Consider the following 20,098-nt stretch of genomic DNA (forward strand, 5'->3'; position numbering starts at 1 on the left):
CACCATCTGCAGTGATTTTGGAACCCAAGACAATAAAGTCAACCACTGTTTCCATTGTTTCCCCATCTATTTGCCATGAAGTGATGGGACTGGATGCCATAAACTTAGTTTTCAGAATGTTGAGCTTTAAGCCAACTTTTCCCTCTCCTCTTTCACTTTCATCAAGAGGCTTTTTAGTTCCTCTTCACTCTCTGCCATAAGTGTGGTGCCATCTGCATATCTGAGGTTATTGATATTTCTCCCAGCAATCTTGATTCCAGCTTGTGCTTCTTCCAGTCCAGCATTTCTCATGATGTACTCTGCTTATAAGTTAAATAAGCAGGGTGATAATATACAGCCTTGATGTACTCCTTTTCCTATTTTGAACCAGTCTGTTGTTCCATGTCCAGTTCTAAAGGTTGCTTCTTGACCTGCATACAGATTTCTCAAGAGGCAGGTCGGGTGGTCTGGTATGACCATTTCTTTCAGAATTTTCCACAGTTTATTGTGATCCATACAGTCAAAGGCTTTGCCATAGTCAGTAAAGCAGAAATAGATGTTTTTCTGGAACTCTCTTGCTTTTTCAATGATCCAGCAGACGTTGGCAATTTGATCTCTGGTTCCTCTGCCCTTTCTAAAACCAGCTTGAATATCTGGAAGTTCACAGTTCATGTATTGCTGAAACCTGGCTTGCAGAATTTTGAGCATTACTTTGCTAGCGTGTGAGATGAGTGCAATTGTGCAGTAGTTTGATCATTCTTTGGCATTGCCTTTCTTAGGGATTGGAATGAAAACTGATCTTTTCCAGTCCTGTGGCCACTGCTGAGTTTTCCAAATTTGCTCGCATATTGAGTGCAGCACTTTCATGGCATCATCTTTTAGGATTTGAAATAACTCAACTGGAATTCTATCACCTCCACTAGCTTTGATCATAGTGATGCTTCCTAAGGCCCACTTGACTTCACATTCCAGGATTTCTGGCTCTAGGTCACACCATCGTGATTATCTGGGTCATGAAGATCTATTTTATACAGTTCTTCTGTGTGTTCTTGCCACCTCTTCTTAATATCTTCTGATTCTGTTGGGTCCATTTCTAACATTTCTGTCCTTTATTGTGCCCATCTTTGCATGAAATGTTCCCTTGGTATCTCTAATTTTCTTGAAGAGATCTCTAGTCTTTCCCATTCTATTGTTTTCCTCTATTTCTTTGCATTGATCACTGAGGAAGGCTTTCTTATTTCTCCTTGCTATTCTTTGGAACTCTGCATTCAAATGGGTATATCTTTCTTTTTCTCCTTTGCTTTTTGCTTCTCTTTTTTTCACAGCTATTTGTAAGGCCTCCTCAGACAGCCATTTTGCCTTTTTGCATTTCTTTTTCTTGGGGATGGTCTTCATCCCTGTCTCATGTACAATGTCATGAACCTCCATCCATAGTTCATCAGGCACTCTGTCAGATCTAGTCCCTTAAATCTATTTGTCACTTCCACTGTCTAATCATAAGGGATTTGATTTAGGTCATACCTGAATGGTCTAGTGGTTTTCCCTACTTTCTTCAATTTCAGTCTGACTTTGGCAATAAGGAGTTCATGATCTGAGCCACAGTCAGCTCCCGGTCTTGTTTTTGATGACTGTATAGAGCTTCTCCATCTTTGGCTGCAAAGAATATCATCAATCTGATTTCAGTGTGAGAAATAACAATCTGTAAAAAAAAAAATTACTGTGCATACCTTGATTTAAAAATATTCCTTTCTAAGATATGGTGAACATTAACTGACAACACAGTGGCCACAAATCCTCAATTTGTAAAAAATGCAACATTGGTAAATAGTGAAGTGAGTGTATACGTGTATAATCAATATGCATAAAATACCCATATAAGATACATGGATTAAATGTACACTTTACTTGTTTCACTACAAAAAAAGTTAAGACCTACTTAGTTAAAGGAGACAACTGGAGCCTGACTACACGTCTGTCCAAAGCACCAGGTCCAGACTGGTTGTCTGGCAAATTCTCCTGAGAAGAAATGAGATCTAGGGGACTTCCCCGGTGGTTCAGTGGATAAGAATCCACCTGCCCATCCAGAAGGCACAGGTTCAGTCCCAGAAAAGTTCCACATGCTTTGGAGCAGCTGAGCCTGTACTCACAACTACTGAGCCTGCACTTGAGAGCCCAGAAGCCACTGAAACAGCAGCCCCTGCAAGCCAACCAGAGAGTAGCCCCCACTCCCCACAAACAGAGAGAACTCACACACAGCAGTGAAGACCCAGCACAGCCAAAAAAATTAATAAATAAAAGAATGATAAAAATGATGTCTCCTTTGTCTACCAATGATCAGGTTGTCACCTCTCCAACTCCTTCTATCTGGGCCATTACACCTGCATTAACAGGAAGTGATGCTGAAAGCTCAGCCTCTCTGAAGACCAGTGTGGAGTCCAACCTCAGAGGCAGAGGTTTGGGTGGAGGAGGAAAGAAAAGCTTTATTGCTTTACCAGGCCCAGGGGACAGAGCAGGCTCCTGCCATTGAAACTGAGCCCCAACCCAGGCGAGTTCAGTGAGGAGTTTTATGGCAACCGTCAAGGGAGGAGTTGCTGACAGATCAGGGTGTGTGCAGGATCCCAGGCAGTCGGTCTCCTAATCCTCAGGAAGATTAAATTTTAAAGGGTCTCTGGTCCCTTTAATTTTGCCTCAGGTAGTTTCTCAGCTGCTCCTTCCATGATTCAGTTCAGTTCAGTGCAGTCACTCAGTCATGTCTGACTCTTTGCAACCCCGTGGACTGCAGCACGTCAGGCCTCCCTGTCCATCACCAAATCACGGAGTTTACCCAAACTCATGCCCATTGAGTTGGTGATGCCATCCAACCATCTCATCCTCTGTTGTCCCCTTCTCCTCCCGCCTTCAATATTTCCCAGCATCAGGGTCTTTTCAAATGAGTCAGCTCTTCACATCTGGTGGCCAAAGTATCGGAGTTTCAGATTCTGTGAGCAGCAACTGCTTGAAGCTGCCCTTTGGAACTCAGGGCAGGTCATGGAGGCTAGGGTCTAGATACAAGAAACAAGGGACAGAAATGAACTTACTTACAAATCAGAAAGAAACTCAGACTTAGGAAATGAATTTATGGTTGACAGGGGAAGGGATAGTTAGAGACTTTGCAAAAGTCCTGTATACACTGCTGTATTTAAAATGGAAAACCAACCAGGACCTACTGTAGACAAAGGAATCTGCTCAGTGTTGGGTGCAGGCTGGATGGGAGGGCAGTTTGCGGGAGAATGGACACTTATGTGTGTATGACTGAGTCCCTTCGCTGTTGACCTGAAACTACCACAACATTATTACTTCGCTACACCCCAATACAAAATGTTTTTGGTATTAAAAAAAAAATACTTTTAAAAAAGGAACAGGGGACAGAAAAAAAGCCTTCATTCTCAGGAGCCCATATGGTCCTGAGGTAGGAGCTAGTGGGCTCCAGGCTGGGCATTTACAATTAGACTTCTTTTTACATTTCCTGAGGAAGGAGGCAGGTGGGCTCTAGGCTAGACATTTACAACCAGCCTCCTGTTGGCACTTCAAGATGGAAATGACAAGAACAGACTAAGTAGCTGGACTTTGTCTCCTGGACACTTTGAGGCAACAATTATGGCAGGGCTAAAACCTCTTTGATTTAAAGGTCAAGAGTGACAGATTTCCCAGCCTTGTGGCCAGGGAGACAGGGGCACATGTTGAGGGTCAGAGAGGAGGAGGGCATCCCCCCATAATAGGAGCTGTTGGGATCCCACCCCATCCCATGGCCTCCCAGCTGGAACTCATCTTGAAAAAAAATGGAACCCATCTTGAAAATGAGGATTCAAGGGCAGGGCAGCTGTGGAAAAAGAAACCAGATAATTCGCCAAAGGCTAACAAACCCAGAAGAACTGCCCTGTATGAATGGTTTTACTGACTTTTGTGGGTTATGGGGCTCCTCCTCCTCAGAGAATGCCCACACTCTTTCTCTCCAGGTGTGTATCTTTGCCTCGCTTCTGTGTTAACTGAACAAACTTCCTCTGTGTGCTCACTCACTTGTTGTGCTGAGTCTCTAATAATACACTTTGTACCTATTTTTGATTAAAAAAAATTTTTTTTCCGCCTTGAGAAATGTATTTTTCAATGGAGGCAAGAGTCAGGGGAACCTTGTCTCTAGCCTCTGGCCCCTGGAGGACGAGCAGTTAGGAGTCCTGGTTTTCCCCCAGGCCACCCGGGCTCAATACCTGCACACAGAGCTAAGCCACCCCTCACGGCTGACTCTCTCCAAGAACACCTGATGCTGAAACCCAGGATTTTAAGGTAAACCCCAAACTGCTGGCTAGAGACCTCTGAGCTTCTCTCTCTTTCCCACGAGAATTTGCTTGCTCTCACTCTCTGTTTCCAAGACCCACAGGTTTCAATCTAGGTCTGCTCAGTGAAGGAGCCCAAATTCCGTTTCCTCTGTCTCTTGCTCTCCTTGAACTGCAACCCCCGCAGGTCCTCAGCCCAGCAGTGCTTCCTCATCAACAAAGCAGGGACTCATCATTGGCACCATCAGTAAATTGCTCCCTGCTACACACCACACTTTATTTCCTAGGGATGGTAGAAAAATTACATCCCCGGGTCCTCCAGTGTATTTCTTCTCAAGCAGCCCACCAGCACACACACTGTACTTTTCTCTTTTTATCCTGTGATTTTCTTTCCTACTTTACTTGAGAAGACCCAGATTTGATCCCTGGGTTGGAAGATCCCTGGAAAAGGGAAAGGCAACTCACTCTAGTGTTCTTGCCTGTAAAATTCCATGAATAGAGGAGCCTAGCAGGCTAGAGTCCATGGCGTCACAAAGAGTTGGACAAAACTGAGCAATTAAACTTTCACTTTCAAAGTTTCTTTTTCATCTAAGCTTTATGTTCCCTTCAACTTTACCTTAGATGCAACACAAACAAGTGCAGTGTTAGGCATAATTCCAGTTATTTTCTGAGAGCGTTTTAAGTCACAGCAGTAACCCAGCTACTTTGTCAATTGCATTGCAATCACATTTTTAAGGTGAAAGCCCCTAGAGACTATTTAATTAATTTATTTAATATTTGGCTGTGTCTGGTCTTTGTCACTGCGAGCTGGCTTTCTCTAGTTGTCTGAGTGGGGGTGGCTCTCCAGTTACGACCTACAGGATTCCCTTTGTGGTCACGTCTCTTTCTGCGGAACCCGGGCTCCAGGGTGCGGGCTTCCGTGGTTGTGGTGCATGGGCTTCGTTGCACGACAGCATGTGGAATCTTCTGGTTCAGGGATCCAACTGCATCCCCTGCATTGGCAGGTTGATTCTTTGCCACCGGACTCAGCAGGGAAGTCCATAGTCAGACTTTAAACATGCCTTCTTAAATCTTTTCTTTACATATACACAGTTATGGTTTCACTTGGATGCCTTTGAAAAAGTGCTACCTCTTCAAGATCTATAGAGAGGGCTTTCCAAAATTGAATCAAAATTAATTAGGTAAATAAATGTTGTTATTAACAGTAAGCTGTTGCCAGACTGGAATATGATTTTCTCTGTCTGTTAAGAGAACAATGTTTTCTTGGAGCGCTGCTTTTGATAACAGACTGTGTGAACTCTTTGGGTCTAAGTGATTTGTTATTGCTTTTGAGATCTCTCGTTACTTTGGTTGAGAAAATAAGGAGCATTTCACGATCTCTGAAGATTATGACACATGTAGATAAAGTTCATTCTTCTACAAAACTTAACCTTTATTGTCAGACTTTGGACACCCTGATATCCTTGTGGCATAGCAACTGAAAATGAATGTGTTAGTAACTCAGTAGTGTCCGACTCTTTGCAATGCTATGTCTGTAGCCCACCAGGCTCCTCTGTCCATGGAATTCTGCAGGCAAGAATACTGGAGTGGGTTGCCATTTCCTTCTCCAGGGGATCTTCTCAACCCAGGGATCGAACCCATGTCTCCTGCATTGCAGGCAGATTCTTTACCATCTGGGCCACCAGAGAAGAGCGTGGCAGAGGTCTACTCCTAACTGAGGGAATTTAAAATGGGTATACAATAGCTGCTGATTAAATAGTCAGGGCTCTGGGACACCCAAGACGACTGCCCGGCTTTTCCTGGCTCCCTGAAAAATCTCATTTTTATTTGATGGGTTAAAGACTTTCCTGGCTGCAAGATTGATGCCCTTGCAATGAATAGAAAATTTTAAAAAATAAATATGCATTCCACTTGGAGTATGCCTTCCATAATCTCCAGTGATCAAGGTACTCACCTCACTGGACAAATCACACCAGCCTTAACAAAAACCTCACAGACTTCTTGAAACTCTCACTGTCACTGGCATCCTTAATCATCAGGCCAGGTCAACAGAACTAATAGAAAAACTGGACTCAAACGGAACAGAAGCGAATTACATGGCATTAAATGAACTGCTGGGCTTCCCTGGTGGCTCAGACAGTAAGAACCTGGCTGCAATGCAGGAGACTTGGGCTTGATCTCTGGGTCTGGATTATGCCCTAGGGGAGGAAATGGCAACTCATTCCAGTATTCTTGCCTGGGAAATCCCACGGACAGAGGAGCCTGGCAGGCTGCAGTCCATGGGGTTACAAAGATTTGGACACAACTGAGTGACTAATATCCACAAATGAAATGCTAAATATGATTATAATCTTTATGACTTTTTTTTAATGACTTTTGTATGGCAAATTATTGGCTTCTAATTATTGTTTTTTCAAACATAAGAAGACTGTTCTCCTCAAGCTACTTATGATGTACAGCAATCTGTTAATTTACACTTGTGGGTAAAATAAAACCTGTTTATTCTGTCTCTGGCTGGTCGCTCCAGAAATTGGAGACCCTTCGGTCATGAATAGCTTTAACAGGTGCAGAGAAACCACTATCTGTTGGCATTTCAAAAACATTCAGAGGATCTCTAGTAGAAAGAAATCTAGGGCACGGGGAGGATCCTTGGGCAGGTCAAGTGTGGAAAGAGAAACCAGACAGTTGGCCAAAGGCAAACACACCGAGAAGAACTGCCCTGCATGAATAATTTGCCTGCATCTTTATGGGATCCTACTCGTTATGGGGATGCCCACATCCTTTCTCTACAGGCATGAACTCTGCCTTGCTTCTGTTTTAAATAAAAAACAAAAAACTATTTCTCTGTGTGTTCTCCTGCTTGTTGTGTGGTGTCTCTAGTAATAAGCTGCTTTCTTAATTTTAATTTTTTTTTTCAGTTTTTTCCTCCCATTTTTCAGTGGGGGCAATAGCCAGGGAAACCTTGTTTCCAGCCTCTAGCCGGTCTTGGACAAGGAGGAGGATTCCTGGTTTTCATCCAGGCGGCCCAGGTCCAATTCCTGGTCAGAGAACTAAGACCTCGCTTCAAGCTGCCACTCACGGCTGTCTCTCTCTCTCTGAGATCAGCCCCGCTTGGTTACAGAAGATGAGAAGAGCAAATGATTGGTTAACAAATGTTTGCCCCTCCATGCTGACAAGCCTTTCTAAGACCAGAAGTTCTCTCTGATAATAGCTCTCTGGGGACATGGAGCTGTTAGGGGTCCCCTAATCTAAATTACTTTCAGCCACGAAGGGACAGGCAAAAGGCTTTTCTTTAGGCTGCAGTATCTTGATTGACTTCATCTCAAAACAGCCCAAAAACCAAAGTGGCACCCTTGGGAAGATGTATTCTGTGCCCCCCATCCCCCACTTCTCTTTAAGCAACCTTTCCAGCAAGTTTGAAGCATATTAAATGTCTGATTTATGTTTGAGGAAACCAAAGCGCAGAGGTGGAGAACTTGCCATTGTGTCCTTGTACAGCCTGCCCCTCATCACTCCATTGCTCCGTGTAATTGGACTCCCAGGGCCAAGGGCGGATGGACCTGCTTGATGACTTTGTGTCTTGTTTTCTCAGCAGACCGTAACCTCCTCAACTCCGTCTAGGATGCTGCATCAGTATGTTCACCAGTTTGTTCAGAAGCTGGTCCGCAGGTGGCCACTGGAGCCCCGGGAGGAGTCTGAGAGTCGCAGAGCTCCGCTGAGCACCCTCGGCCTGGTGCTCTGGGGCGTGGGCAGGACTCTGGGCGCTGGTGTGTACGTCCTGGCCGGCGTCATGGTCATGTTCATCACTGGACCGGCGATCATCATCTCCTTTTTGGTGGTCGCCCTGTCTTCTGTGTTGTCTGGACTCTGCTATGCCGAACTTTGGGCTTGGGTACCACACTCTGGTTCTGCGTATCTCTACAGCTCCGTCACCATGGGAGAACTCTACGCCTTCGTCATTGGCTGGAACCTCTTACTGTATTTAGTGGCTGGTGAGATGATGGGGAGGGGGACGAAGTGGGGCTTAAGCGTCAGTAAACTAGGAGGGTAACTGGGGTCTTCACTCATTCATAAAGACTTTGTTATGGAGCTTGTAGAGGGAAGCTCTAGAAAGCCCCACAGCTTCACTGTACTGAGCTATCCTGTTTTCTTTAAACATGGGCCAAGAAACCAGAAGAAAGGGAACTGTAGGGGGTGGGTGAGAGGGAGGCAGTTCCCACAGGCTCCTCCCCTCACCATATGGAAGTCTTTGCTCAGCTGTTGCCTTCAAGGGATTTTCCTTTACTACTTGATTTAAAATTTCAACACTCATCTCCCAGCCATCCCAGGTCCCACTTCACTGTATTCTTTTCTTGCATAACATTGATCTCCTCACATATTAAATAGTGAATTAAATTTTGTGAATCATCTGATTCTTCTCTCCCCAATCTCATGAAAAGGAACTAGTTGGGAGTGAGAATTTTGTCTGTTTTCCCCATAAATACATCCCAAGGTGCATTGTATGGGTTTAATTAATGTCTATTAATCTCCCTTCTTCTGCCACTGCAGCCGCTTCCTGTGTGACCAGGGCTTGGAGCTACACCTTTGACAGCCTCATTGGGAACCACATCTCTCAGGCATTAGAGAGAACTTTCTCTCCACATATGCCCTCTTTCCTGGCCCCGTATCCAGACTTTATTTCCCTGGGCCTGGTGCTGCTGATGACTGGTGAGAAGGGGTCAGACATTGGGTGGAAAGAGTGGGGTTTGGAGGGAGAATTGGTGTGGGAAAGGCTTGAGGTGGCAGAAGGTAGAATTAGGGCTGGAAAGAAGGATCAGGGTTATGAGTAAGGGAGGCAAGACATAGAGAATTGTTTCCCACCCTGGGTCTGTCCTGTGCTCCATATTGTAGGGTGGTGTTTTTGTTGTTGTTGTTGTTGTTGTTTTTTAATCATAGTCAGATGTTGCATAGCATCCCCAGCCTTGCTCACTAGGTACTGGTGCTAAACTGTGATCATCAGAATGCCTCTGGGCATTGGCAACTGTCCCTTCAGTGATAAAATCATCCCAGCTCAGAATCATTTACTTAGCATGACAAGTTTCTTCCTCTGTACTGAGACCAAAGATTTTTTTTTTAATTGAGAGGAAATTCTCATAGAATAAAACTAACACATTGTTTTTCCCAATTTTATTGAGATGTAATTGATATACAATATTGTGTAAGTTTAAGATATACAGCCATGAAATTAAAAGACACTTACTCCTTGGAAGGAAAGTTATGACCAACCTAGATAGCATATTAAAAAGCAGAGACATTACTTTGCCAACAAAGGTCCGTCTAGTCAAGGCTATGGTTTTTACAGTGGTCATCTATGGATGTGAGAGTTGGACTGTGAAGAAAGCTGAGCACCGAAAAATTGATGCTTTTGAACTGTGGTGTTGGAGAAGACTCTTGAGAGTCCCTTGGACTGCAAGGAGATCCAACCAGTTCATCCTAAAGGAGATCAGTCCTGGATGTTCACTGGAAGGACTGATGCTGAAGCTGAAACTCCAATACTTTGGCCACCTCATGCAAAGACTTGACTCATTGGAAAAGACCCTGATGCTGGGAGGGATTGGGGGCAGGAGGAGAAGGGGATAACAGAGGATGAGATGGCTAGATGGCATCACCAACTCGATGGGCATGAGTTTGAGTAAACTCCAGGAGTTGGTGATGGACAGGGAAGCCTGGCGTGCTGCAATTCATGGGATCACAAAGAGTCAGACACGACTGAGCGACTGAACTGAACTGAACTGAACTGACTGAAGGTGTACAAATTGATGATTTGATAGATATACCTTGTGAGATGATGGCCACAGTAAGAAATTAACCATCTTAAAGTGCACATGTGTGTCTGGGCACTAAGTCGATTCAGTCATGTACAACTCTTTGCAACCATATGGACTGCAGCCTGTCAAGCTCCTCTGTCCTTGTGATTCTCCAGGCAAGAATGCTGGAGTGGGTCACCATGCCCTCCTCCAGGAGATCTTCCTAACCCAGGGATTGAACCTGTGTCTCCTGTGACTCCTGCATTGCAGGCAGATTCTTTACCACTGAGCCACCAGGAAAGCACCTCAAAGCGTGCAACTCACTGATACTTAGTCCATTCACAGTGTTGTAACCATCACTCCATCTAGTTCCAAACATGGTCATCTCCCCCAAAAGGAAACCGTGTACCCACTGAGCTGCTGCTGAGTTGCTTTAGTCGTGTCTGACTCTGTGCGACCCCATAGACGGCAGCCCACTAGGCTCCCCCATCCCTGGGATTCAGCAGGCAAGAACACTGGAGTGGGTTGCCGTTTCCTTCTCCACTGCATGAAAGTGAAAAGTGAGAGTGAAGTCACCCAGTCGTGTCCAACTCTTAGTGACCCCACTGACTGCAGCCTACCAGGCTCCTCTGCCCATGGGATTTTCCAGGCAAGAGTACTGGAGTGGGCTGCCATTGCCTTCTCCACCCACTGAGCAGTCATGGTCTATCCCATACCACGGTCTGCCCCAAACCACCCCGACCCTCAAGCCCTGGCAACCACTGGTCTGCTTTCTGTGTCTCATATTCCATCTTTCCCACAGGACTACTGGTTCGGGGCGCTCGTGTGACAACCCTGATTTTCAAAGTGTCCACAGGCTTGAACCTTTTTGTTCCCATCTTCATGATCCTCTCTGGCTTCATTAAGGGAGACCTGCACAACTGGCAGCTCACAGAACAGGACTACAGAGCTAACATATCTGGATCCAGCAGCACCTTTAGGTCAGGAGGGTCCTCTTGGTAATACATGGGTGGTGTTGGTACAGAGCTGGGAACATGGTGGGGACTAAAGATATCTGGGCTGGTGGATCCAGGTGATGGGGGTCCTGAAGCCCGGGACTTGTGATATGAGGGGAGGAGCCCTGTAGAAGTGGTTGAACACACCTCACCCATGTTCTTCATCTTTCCTTCTCTCACCATAGCTTGGGCCCTCTGGGTTCTGGAGGGTTTGTGCCGTTTGGCTTTGAAGGGATTCTCCAAGGAGCAGCTATACTTTTCACCTCATATTTTGATGTTCATGCTATTGTCACTGCAGGTAACATGGTCATTGTGTGTCCCATCAGGGATGTGGGCACTGATTGGGCTGCCCCTGGGCACAGGGGTTGGTAGAAGGTTAGACCCTGATGCTGAGAAAGATTGAGGACATAGGAGAAGGGGGCAACAGAGGATGAGATGGTTGGATGGCTTCACCGACTCAATGGACATGAGTTTGAGCAAACTCAGGGAGATGGCGTGCTGCAGTCTATGGGGTCACAAAGAGTTAGACACAGCTGAGTGACTGAACAGCAGCAACAAAAGCCTGCTTTTGGATGTGCAACAGAGAAGGGGATTTTCTGTTTTCACAGCAGCATGCTTTCCTGACCCAGTGCTTCCTCCTGTCCTGCAGGAAAACAAGCCCCAAATCCTCAGTGTTCCATCCCCTTGAGCATGGTGATCTCCATCTTCATCGGCTTTCTGGCGTACTCTGGTGTCTCAGCAGCGCTCACCCTCATGGTGCCCTACTACCAGATTTATCCTTACAGCCCCTTACTGCAGGCTTTTCTCCATGTAGGATGGGCTTCTGCCAAATATGCCATGGCTGTTGTCTTCCTGTGTACCCTTTTATACAGGTCAGTGTCCTCGTTTTCTCCTCATCTACTGTCAGATTCTCAGATATCCCAGCCCTTGGGATTGAGAGACAAGAAGGAAGGATACCTTAACCCATGTAGACTAGGGAACAGATGCTCTGGTCACTCCTGCATCTCCACATCCTCACGTGTGTTTCCATTTTCTCTCCCAGCCTCCTGGGCTCCATGTTCCCCATGTTTCAGTTGATCTGCACAATGGCAGATGATGGGCTCCTTTTCCGGAGACTTACTCAGATCAACGCCTGCATACACCCCCCCATCATGGCCATCATGGCTTCTGGAATTCTTACAGGTGAATAAAGGAAGTCCATTCTTTCCTATGACCAATTTCTTTAACATGAATGCTTCCAGGGACTTCTCACTCCCTCCCCCCACCCTCATTCTAGGGTTTATGGCATCACTCCTCAGGATCCTCGATCTGGTGAAACTCATGTCAACCGGGGTCCTGCCTGCTTACACTCTTATGGCTGTTTCCATACTTGTCCTCAGGTGAGACCCACTAACCTTGGCTGAGAGCCTTGGACTCTAGGGGGTGATGGGGAGGTGATCCTCTGCTGTCTTCTTGCTGCCTTCTATATGTTTCACTAGGCTTAAGGCAAGAAAGAGGTGAATTATACTGTCTGATGTTTGAATGAGTAGGGGGCTGCTGTGAATACTGCTTTGATATCTCTCCTTCAGGTACCAACCAGACAAAAATTTAAGCAAGAATGAGAAAGTAGAGGAGGAAATTGAGATTTCTGATCATGAAGCAAGTCCTTCAGAACCTGTACCTGAAGCTGGAACCTCAAGCATTCTGAAGACTCTGTGGTACCCTACCAGCCCCATTCCCACCCGGAAATCTAGCCAGATTGTCTGTGGATGTGCCTTCCTGCTCGGTGAGCAGTGGGGTTTCTCTTTGGTGGTATTTTGAAATTGACAAGATAGGTTGGCAGCCTGTGTCTTTGGCTGTTGAGAAGGAGTCTTAGAGATATGATGGTTCTTCCTGATGTGGGCTATTTCAGGGGTGTGACCCAAGGTCCTGACGTCTTCGTCTTCTGGGTTCAGCCTTTTCTCCCTACCTTGACCCTTGCAGTTCTCCTGATGACCATCCTGAGCCTGATCCTGGCCCAGTGGCCCAGCCAGGTGTTCTCTGGAGACCCCGTGCTCACAACAGTGGCTGTGCTGCTGCTGCTGCTCATCACTGGGGCCACGGTCATCATCTGGAGGCAGCCCCAGAGCCCCTCTCCTCTTCACTTCAGGGTAGGTGACCTTATGTGCCCAGAGTGTCCACCTTGAGTGAATTAATTCTGTGTACTTTGAGGTCTACACATCTTTGTTGGGCCAGGGAGTAAAGGGAACTTCTAAAACCAATGGACCCTTCCCAGATCCACACTCAGTGATTCACAAACCCAGTCTCAGTAGTCACTGAACACACAGCCTGAGTAGAACTGGCGTCTTCCTGCTCTTCCTGGGGGTGGAGTCTCTAATTCAGACATCTGGTGTGTGTTCAGGGATGAACTGACTCTGCCCACAGGTCCCTGCTTTGCCTGTCTTCCCTCTGGTGAGCATTTTTGTGAACATTTACCTGATGATGCAGTTGGACACTGGGACTTGGATCCAATTTGGCATCTGGATGGGGATTGGTGAGTAGCTTTTTGGGGGTGAAGAGTCCCCTCGAGTGACAGAAACCAATCCTCTTCCTAGAAGCCCTCCCCAAATATGTCAGATGCCGTAATAAGAGACCTATTGGGCATTGTAAGTAGGGAGAGCACCTACTTTCCCTTCTCACTGTCTCATGTCCCTACTAGGATCTGTCATATACTTTGGATATGGGATCTGACACAGCTTCGAGGAGAAAAATGAACAACAGCCACCAGCCTCCACCTCCCAAATGCTGGACAAAAACATCCCCAGTGATGAATCGTCTTAACCATGAGAAATAGATGCTGTGTGGAATCCCTCCATACACTGGAGGGATCTTCTGCTTCAAGAGACAATTTTAGCCTCAGCGGGCTGTGACTGTGGAATGCACTTAGAAGCTTGCATTTATTTTTAGTGGACAAAGTGACTGTAATATTGTATAGTTTTTATATACACTTTTCAAAACATAATATGAATGCAGAAAATTGCGTGGTTCATAAGTAAGCAGCAAGATCAGTTTTCACAGAAATGTACAACAATGTAACTATCATTTAAAGGGAGTAATGAAAGATTAATGGGCATATGAGAAATACCCTCTCATACCTATTTCTGTTGGAAACACAGAAAATGTGAACTGGGAAGGAAATGAAGGTAACCATATTTCACGTCTAGTGTTACACTTCAAATATTAGGACACAAATGGATCAAAAGGGAAAAGAAAGGAACAAATACATTGTGCAAACAGCAACTCAAGAAAGCTAGAATAGCTATATCAATGTAGTAAAAAATAGAATTTAAGAAAAAGAGAACAGAAAAACTGCTTTATTGAAGAATGACAAAGAGAAATGCACATTTTAATCTCTTCCCCCAGCTTACTGAGATATACTGTAATATCGTGTAAGTGATTATTTTCCTTACATTTCTGTCACCAAAACACTGTTACACAATAAATATAAGTGTGTGATGAGGGAACATTCTTAACTGGAAAAAAAAAAAAAAAACCCACATTAACAACAAGTGCATTGGTAGAAAAAGGGGGATGGGATGGGAAGTAATGGTTAATAAATGCTTACAGTTGGGTAGAACGGAAAGAAAGTGAAACTGAAAAGTCAGGATAAAGAGTGGTTACTGAAGAAGAGAATGATGGAAATGGAGATCATGAACTTTCACGATGTTGGTAAAAATGAAGTTAAAGATTGTGGGAATGAACAACTGAAGAAGAAGACTGAAGCAGGGATAGAGGTCAAGAAACTAACAGCACAATTATTAGATGAATTTAAAAGTAAATGGAGGAGGATTAACTGAATTAGGAATATCACCAGGCTGTGAGTTCTAATGAAATTACAGACTTACGACACAATTATAGAGACTGACAATGCCAAACAAAACATGTTGAAACGACCACACAGTTGCGCTCATCTCACACGCTAGCAAAGTAATGCTCAAAATTCTCCAAGTTAGGCTTCAACAGTACGTGAACTGAGAAATTCCAGATGTTCAAGCTGGATTTAGAAAAGGCAGAGGAACCAGAGATCAAATTGCCAACATCTGTTGGATCATAGAAAAAGCAAGAGAGTTCCAGAAAAACTTCTACATCTGCTTTATTGACTACCCCAAAGCCTTTGATTGTGTGGATCACAAAAACTGGAAAATTATTCAAGTGATGTGAATACCAGACCACCGAACCTGCCTCCTGAGAAATCTGTATGCAAGTCAGGAAGCAACAGTTAGAACTGGACATGGAACAACAGACTGGTTCCAAATTGGGAAAGGAGTTCATCAAGGCTGTATACTGTCACCCTGCTTATTTAACTTATATACAGAGTACATAATGCTAGGCTGATGAAGCACAAGCTGGAATCAAGATTGCCAGGGGAAAAATCAATAACCTCAGATATGCAGATGATACCACCCTTGTGGCAGAAAGAAAAGGAGAACTAAACAGCCTCTTGATGAAAATGAAAGGTGAGAGTGAAAAAGCTGGCTTACAACTGAATATTCAAAAAAGGAACATCGTGGCATCCAGTCCCATTACTGCATGGCAAATAGATGGGGAAACAATGGAAACAGTGTCAGACTTCATTTTCTTGGACTCCAAAATCACTGCAGATGGTGACTGCAAACATGAGATTAAAAGATGCTTGCTCCTTGGAAGAAAAGTTATGACAATCCTAGACAGCATACTAAAAAGCAGAGACATTACTTAGCTGAAAGATCTGTCTACAAAGCTGTGGTCTTTCCATAATCATGGGGGGTGTGAGACTTGGATCATAAACAAAGCTGAGCACCAAAGAACTGATGCTTTTGAACTGTGGTGTTGGAGAAGACTCTTGAGAGTCCCTTGGACAGCAAGGAGATCCAACCAGTCCATCGTAAAGGAAATCAGTCCTGAAGATTCATTGGAAGGGCTGATGCTGAAGTTGAAACTCCAATCCTTTGGCCACCTGATGCAAAGAGCCGACTCCTTTGGAAAGACCCTGATGCTGGGAAAGATTGAAGGCAGGAGGAGAAGCGGACGACAGAGGATGAGATGGTTGGATGGCATCACCGACTCAAAGGACAGGAGTTTGAGTAAACTCCAGGAGTTGGAGATGGACAGGGAAGCCTGGCGTGCTGCAGTCCATGGGGTTGGAAAGAACTAGACACAAATGAGTGACTGAACTGAACTGAACTGACACTGCCAGGTGGAACTTTGATGGAACAGGTTGACATCACCTAATTAACACTCTACCCTTCCTGATGTGGGACAACCAGACACCAATAAAGAACACTTCCTGGAGCATAGCCTTGATGAGAAGTTGAATCAGAATAAAATCAAGTTTTGGACCAACTACCACCTCATAGCAGACATAAGGGACATATTCACATTTCAACTGAAAACACAATCGGCCAAAACTGGAGTGTGGGCAGTTCTCCAGGAAAGAAAATGGTGCACTCTCTCTAATATAAATAGAGGGAATTCCTTGGTGGTCCAGTGGTGAGAACTCTGTGCTTCCACTGCCTGGGGCTCAGTTTCCATCCCTGGTCAGGTAACTAAGGTCCAGTGAGCTTCAAACTGCAGCCTATAAAATAAAATAAATGGTATGACCCAAACAGGAGATTTATTAATTAATTTAAAAAGATCACTCATACAAGAATACCTTAGAAATATAGCTGGCTGGGTCCAGACCACCTGAATAAAAGGAACTGGCAATGAAAGGAGGAATAATTTTCTTAATTTCTTTATTTATTTTAACTGGAGGCTAATTACTTTACAATATTGTGGTAGCTTTTGTCATACATTGACATGAATCAGCCATGGGTGTACATGTGTTCCCCATACTGAACCCCCCTCCCACCTCCCTCCCCATCCCATCCCTCAGGATCATCCCAGTGCACCGGCCCTGAGCACACTGTTCCATGCCTCGAACCTGGACTGGCGACCTATTTCACATATAATAATATCCATGTTTCAATGCTATTCTCTCAAATCATCCAACCCTCGCCTTCTCCCACAGAGTTCAAAAGTCTGTTCTTTCCATCTGTGTTTCTTTTGCTGTCTTGCATATAGGTTCATCGTTACCATCTTTCTAAATTCCATATATATGTGTGTGTTAATATACTGTATTGGTGTTTTTCTTTCTGACTTACTTCACTCTGTATAATAGGCTCCAGTAATCCACCTCATTAGAACTGATTCAAATGCATTCTTTTCAATGGCTGAGTAATATTCCATTGTGTATATGTACCACAGCTTTCTTATCCATTTGTCTGCCGATGGACATCTAGGTTGCTTCCATGTCCTGGCTATTGTAAACAGTGCTGTGATGAACACTGCGGTACATGTGTCTCTTTCAATTCTGGTTTCCTTGGTGTGCATGCCCAGCAGTGGGATTGTTGGGTCATATGCCAATTCTACTTCCAGTTTGTAAAGGAAGCTCCACACTGTTCTCCATAGTGGCTGTACTAGTATGCATCCCCACCAACAGTGTAAGAGGGTTCCTTTTTCTCCACACCCTCTCTGGCATTTATTGTTTGTAGACTTTTTGATAGCACCCATTCAGACTGGCGTGAGATGGCACCTCATTGTGGTTTTGATATGTATTTCTCTAATAATGAGTGATGTTGAGCATCTTTTCATGTGCTTGTTGGCCATCTGTATGTCTTCTCTGGAGAAATGTCTGTTTAGTTCTTTGGCCCATTTTTTGATTGGGTCATTTATTTTTCTGGAATTGAGTTGCAGGAGTTGCTTGTATATTTTTGAGACTAGTTCTTTGTCAGTTGCTTTGTTTGCTATTATTTTCTCCCATTCTGAGGGCTGTCTTTTCACCTTGCTTACAGTTTCCTTCGTTGTGCAAAAGCTTTTAATTTAAATTAGGTCCAATTTGTTTATTTTTGCTTTTATTTCCATTACTCTGGGAGGTGTCATAGAGGATCCTGATATGATTTATGTCAGAGAGTGCTTTGCTTATGCTTTCCTCTAGAAGTTTTATAGTTTCTGGTCTTACATTTAGATCTTTAATACATTTTGAGTTTACTTTTGTGTATGGTGTTAGAAAGTGTTCCAGTTTCATTCTTTTACAAGTGGCTGACCAGTTTTCCCAGCACCACTTGTTAAAAAGATTGTCTTTTCTCCATTGTATATTCTTGCCTCCTTTGTCAAAGATAAGTTGTCCATAGGTGCATGGATTTATCTCTGGACTTTCTAATTTATTCCACTGATCTATATGTCTGTCTTTGTGCCAGTACCATACTGTCTTGATGACTGTAACTTTGTAGTATAGTCTGAAGATATGTAGGTTGATTCCTCCAGTTCCATTCTTCTTTCTCAATATTGCTTTGGCTGTTCAAGATTTTTTGTATTTCCATACAAATTGTGAAATTATTTGTTCTAGTTCTCTGAAAAATACCATTGGTAGCTATATTGGATTGAATCTATAGATTGCTTTGTTTAGTATACTCACTTTCACTATATTGACTCTTCCAATCCATGAACATGGTATATTTCTCCATCTCTTTGTGTCCTCTTTGATTTCCTTCATCAGTGTTTAATAGTTTTCTATCTATAGGCCTTTTGTTTCTTTAGATAGATTTATTCCTAAGTATTTTATTCTTTTTGTTGCAATGGTGAATGGAATTATTTCCTTAATTTCTCTTTCAGTTTTCTCATTGTTCATTTATAGAAATGCAAGGGATTTCTGTGTGTTAGTTTTATATCCTGCAACTTTACTATATTCATAGATTAGCTCTAGTAATTTTCTGGTGGAGTCTCGGGTTTTCTATGTAGAGGCTCATGTCATCTGCAAACAGTGAGAGTTTTACTTCTTCTTTTCCAATCTGGAGTCCTTTTATTTCGTTTTCTTGTCTGATTGCTGTGGCTAAAAATTCCAAAACTATGTTGAATAGTAGTGGTGAGAGTGGACACCCTGGTCTTATTACTGACTTTAAGGGAAATGCTTTCAATTTTTCACCATTGAGGATAATGTTTTCTGTGGGTTTATTGCCGGGGTCCAGCCTCGGCAGGATCCAGGGGATACCCTCAGGATGAACGGCGTCAGCGAGAGAGAGAGAAGACACGTGAGACCAGCCTTGATAGGGCCAAGTCTGCGAGGGAGAGAGAGAGAAAGAGAGAGAGAGAGAGAGAATGACCAGATGGGGGTGTTTGCAGGGTCTGGCAGAGTCTGGCAATGCTTTATTTTTTACTGTGGCTTTTATACCCTAAATTAGTACATTTCTAAGGGGAAGATACTTTAACATTACATCAACTTGTTCTTCACGAAACCAGGGTGTTTTCTGCATACTTCTTTGTTTATGAGGGTCTTGTACATTATCTTCTGGCCTTGGGGCCTGTTAATATTTTATGCAAGTCAGGTGAATGTAAACCTATTTTCTGTTTCTATGGTGACCTTAACTGAAACGTAGCAGTCTCATAGGGCAACAGTACAGAGTAGAAGTATAACTTTGTTAACACAAAAATTAATCCTTCTGCAGAAGTTGTCAGTTGCATTTATCTAAGAAGTTTACCCCACACTGACTCTGCGACTTTGGTGAGGCAGCCTCTGCCTGGCACTCCTGGCTGACAATTAACAACCACTTCATTGTTACTACACTAGGGCTAAGTTCCTATTTCTCTAGATCTTTAACTATATTAACAATGGTTTCTATAACACAACCTTAGCACATTAAAAGCAAAAACACAACAAGCAAAACACAGCAAGCAAACGTCAACCCAATAACCACCTTTAGAATAATTTTTCTTATGTTTTCTAATAGGACTCTTTCACCCCTCAAAAATGCTCTATGTCTATTAGGGCTTTTAAATAATCAGGTTCTTTATGCTATTTTATGATTAGGATATTATAAGCAATCATGCATATTAGTACCAAGGGCATAAGTGCATTTGGCTAACAAACTACCAGCAAAGGAGTTTAAATTAAAACACTCCTTTCACCCTGGATAATCTCATAAAATACCACCACCCAGGAAACTTATTGATTAAAATTCTAAATTGATTTTTATTTGGGAAGAGATCAGGGAAG

The 20,098-nt window shown here is 43.8% G+C and overlaps 1 protein-coding gene across 1 annotated transcript; it reads left to right on the plus strand.

Moving 5' to 3' along the window:
- Positions 1–7,909: 7,909 nt before the first annotated feature.
- Positions 7,910–14,395, plus strand: LOC133051877 (cationic amino acid transporter 3-like). The gene is given in 11 exon segments (XM_061136551.1): positions 7,910–8,281; positions 8,838–8,996; positions 10,878–11,055; positions 11,256–11,368; positions 11,720–11,942; positions 12,113–12,252; positions 12,347–12,449; positions 12,639–12,835; positions 13,033–13,199; positions 13,474–13,582; positions 13,748–14,395. Coding segments are annotated over 11 exon segments (1,881 nt in total). The 5' UTR covers positions 7,910–7,911; the 3' UTR covers positions 13,870–14,395.
- The last annotated feature ends 5,703 nt before the right edge of the window (positions 14,396–20,098 follow it).

This window comes from Dama dama, chromosome 4 (genome assembly GCF_033118175.1).
Source record: "Dama dama isolate Ldn47 chromosome 4, ASM3311817v1, whole genome shotgun sequence".
Lineage (NCBI taxonomy): Eukaryota > Metazoa > Chordata > Mammalia > Artiodactyla > Cervidae > Dama > Dama dama.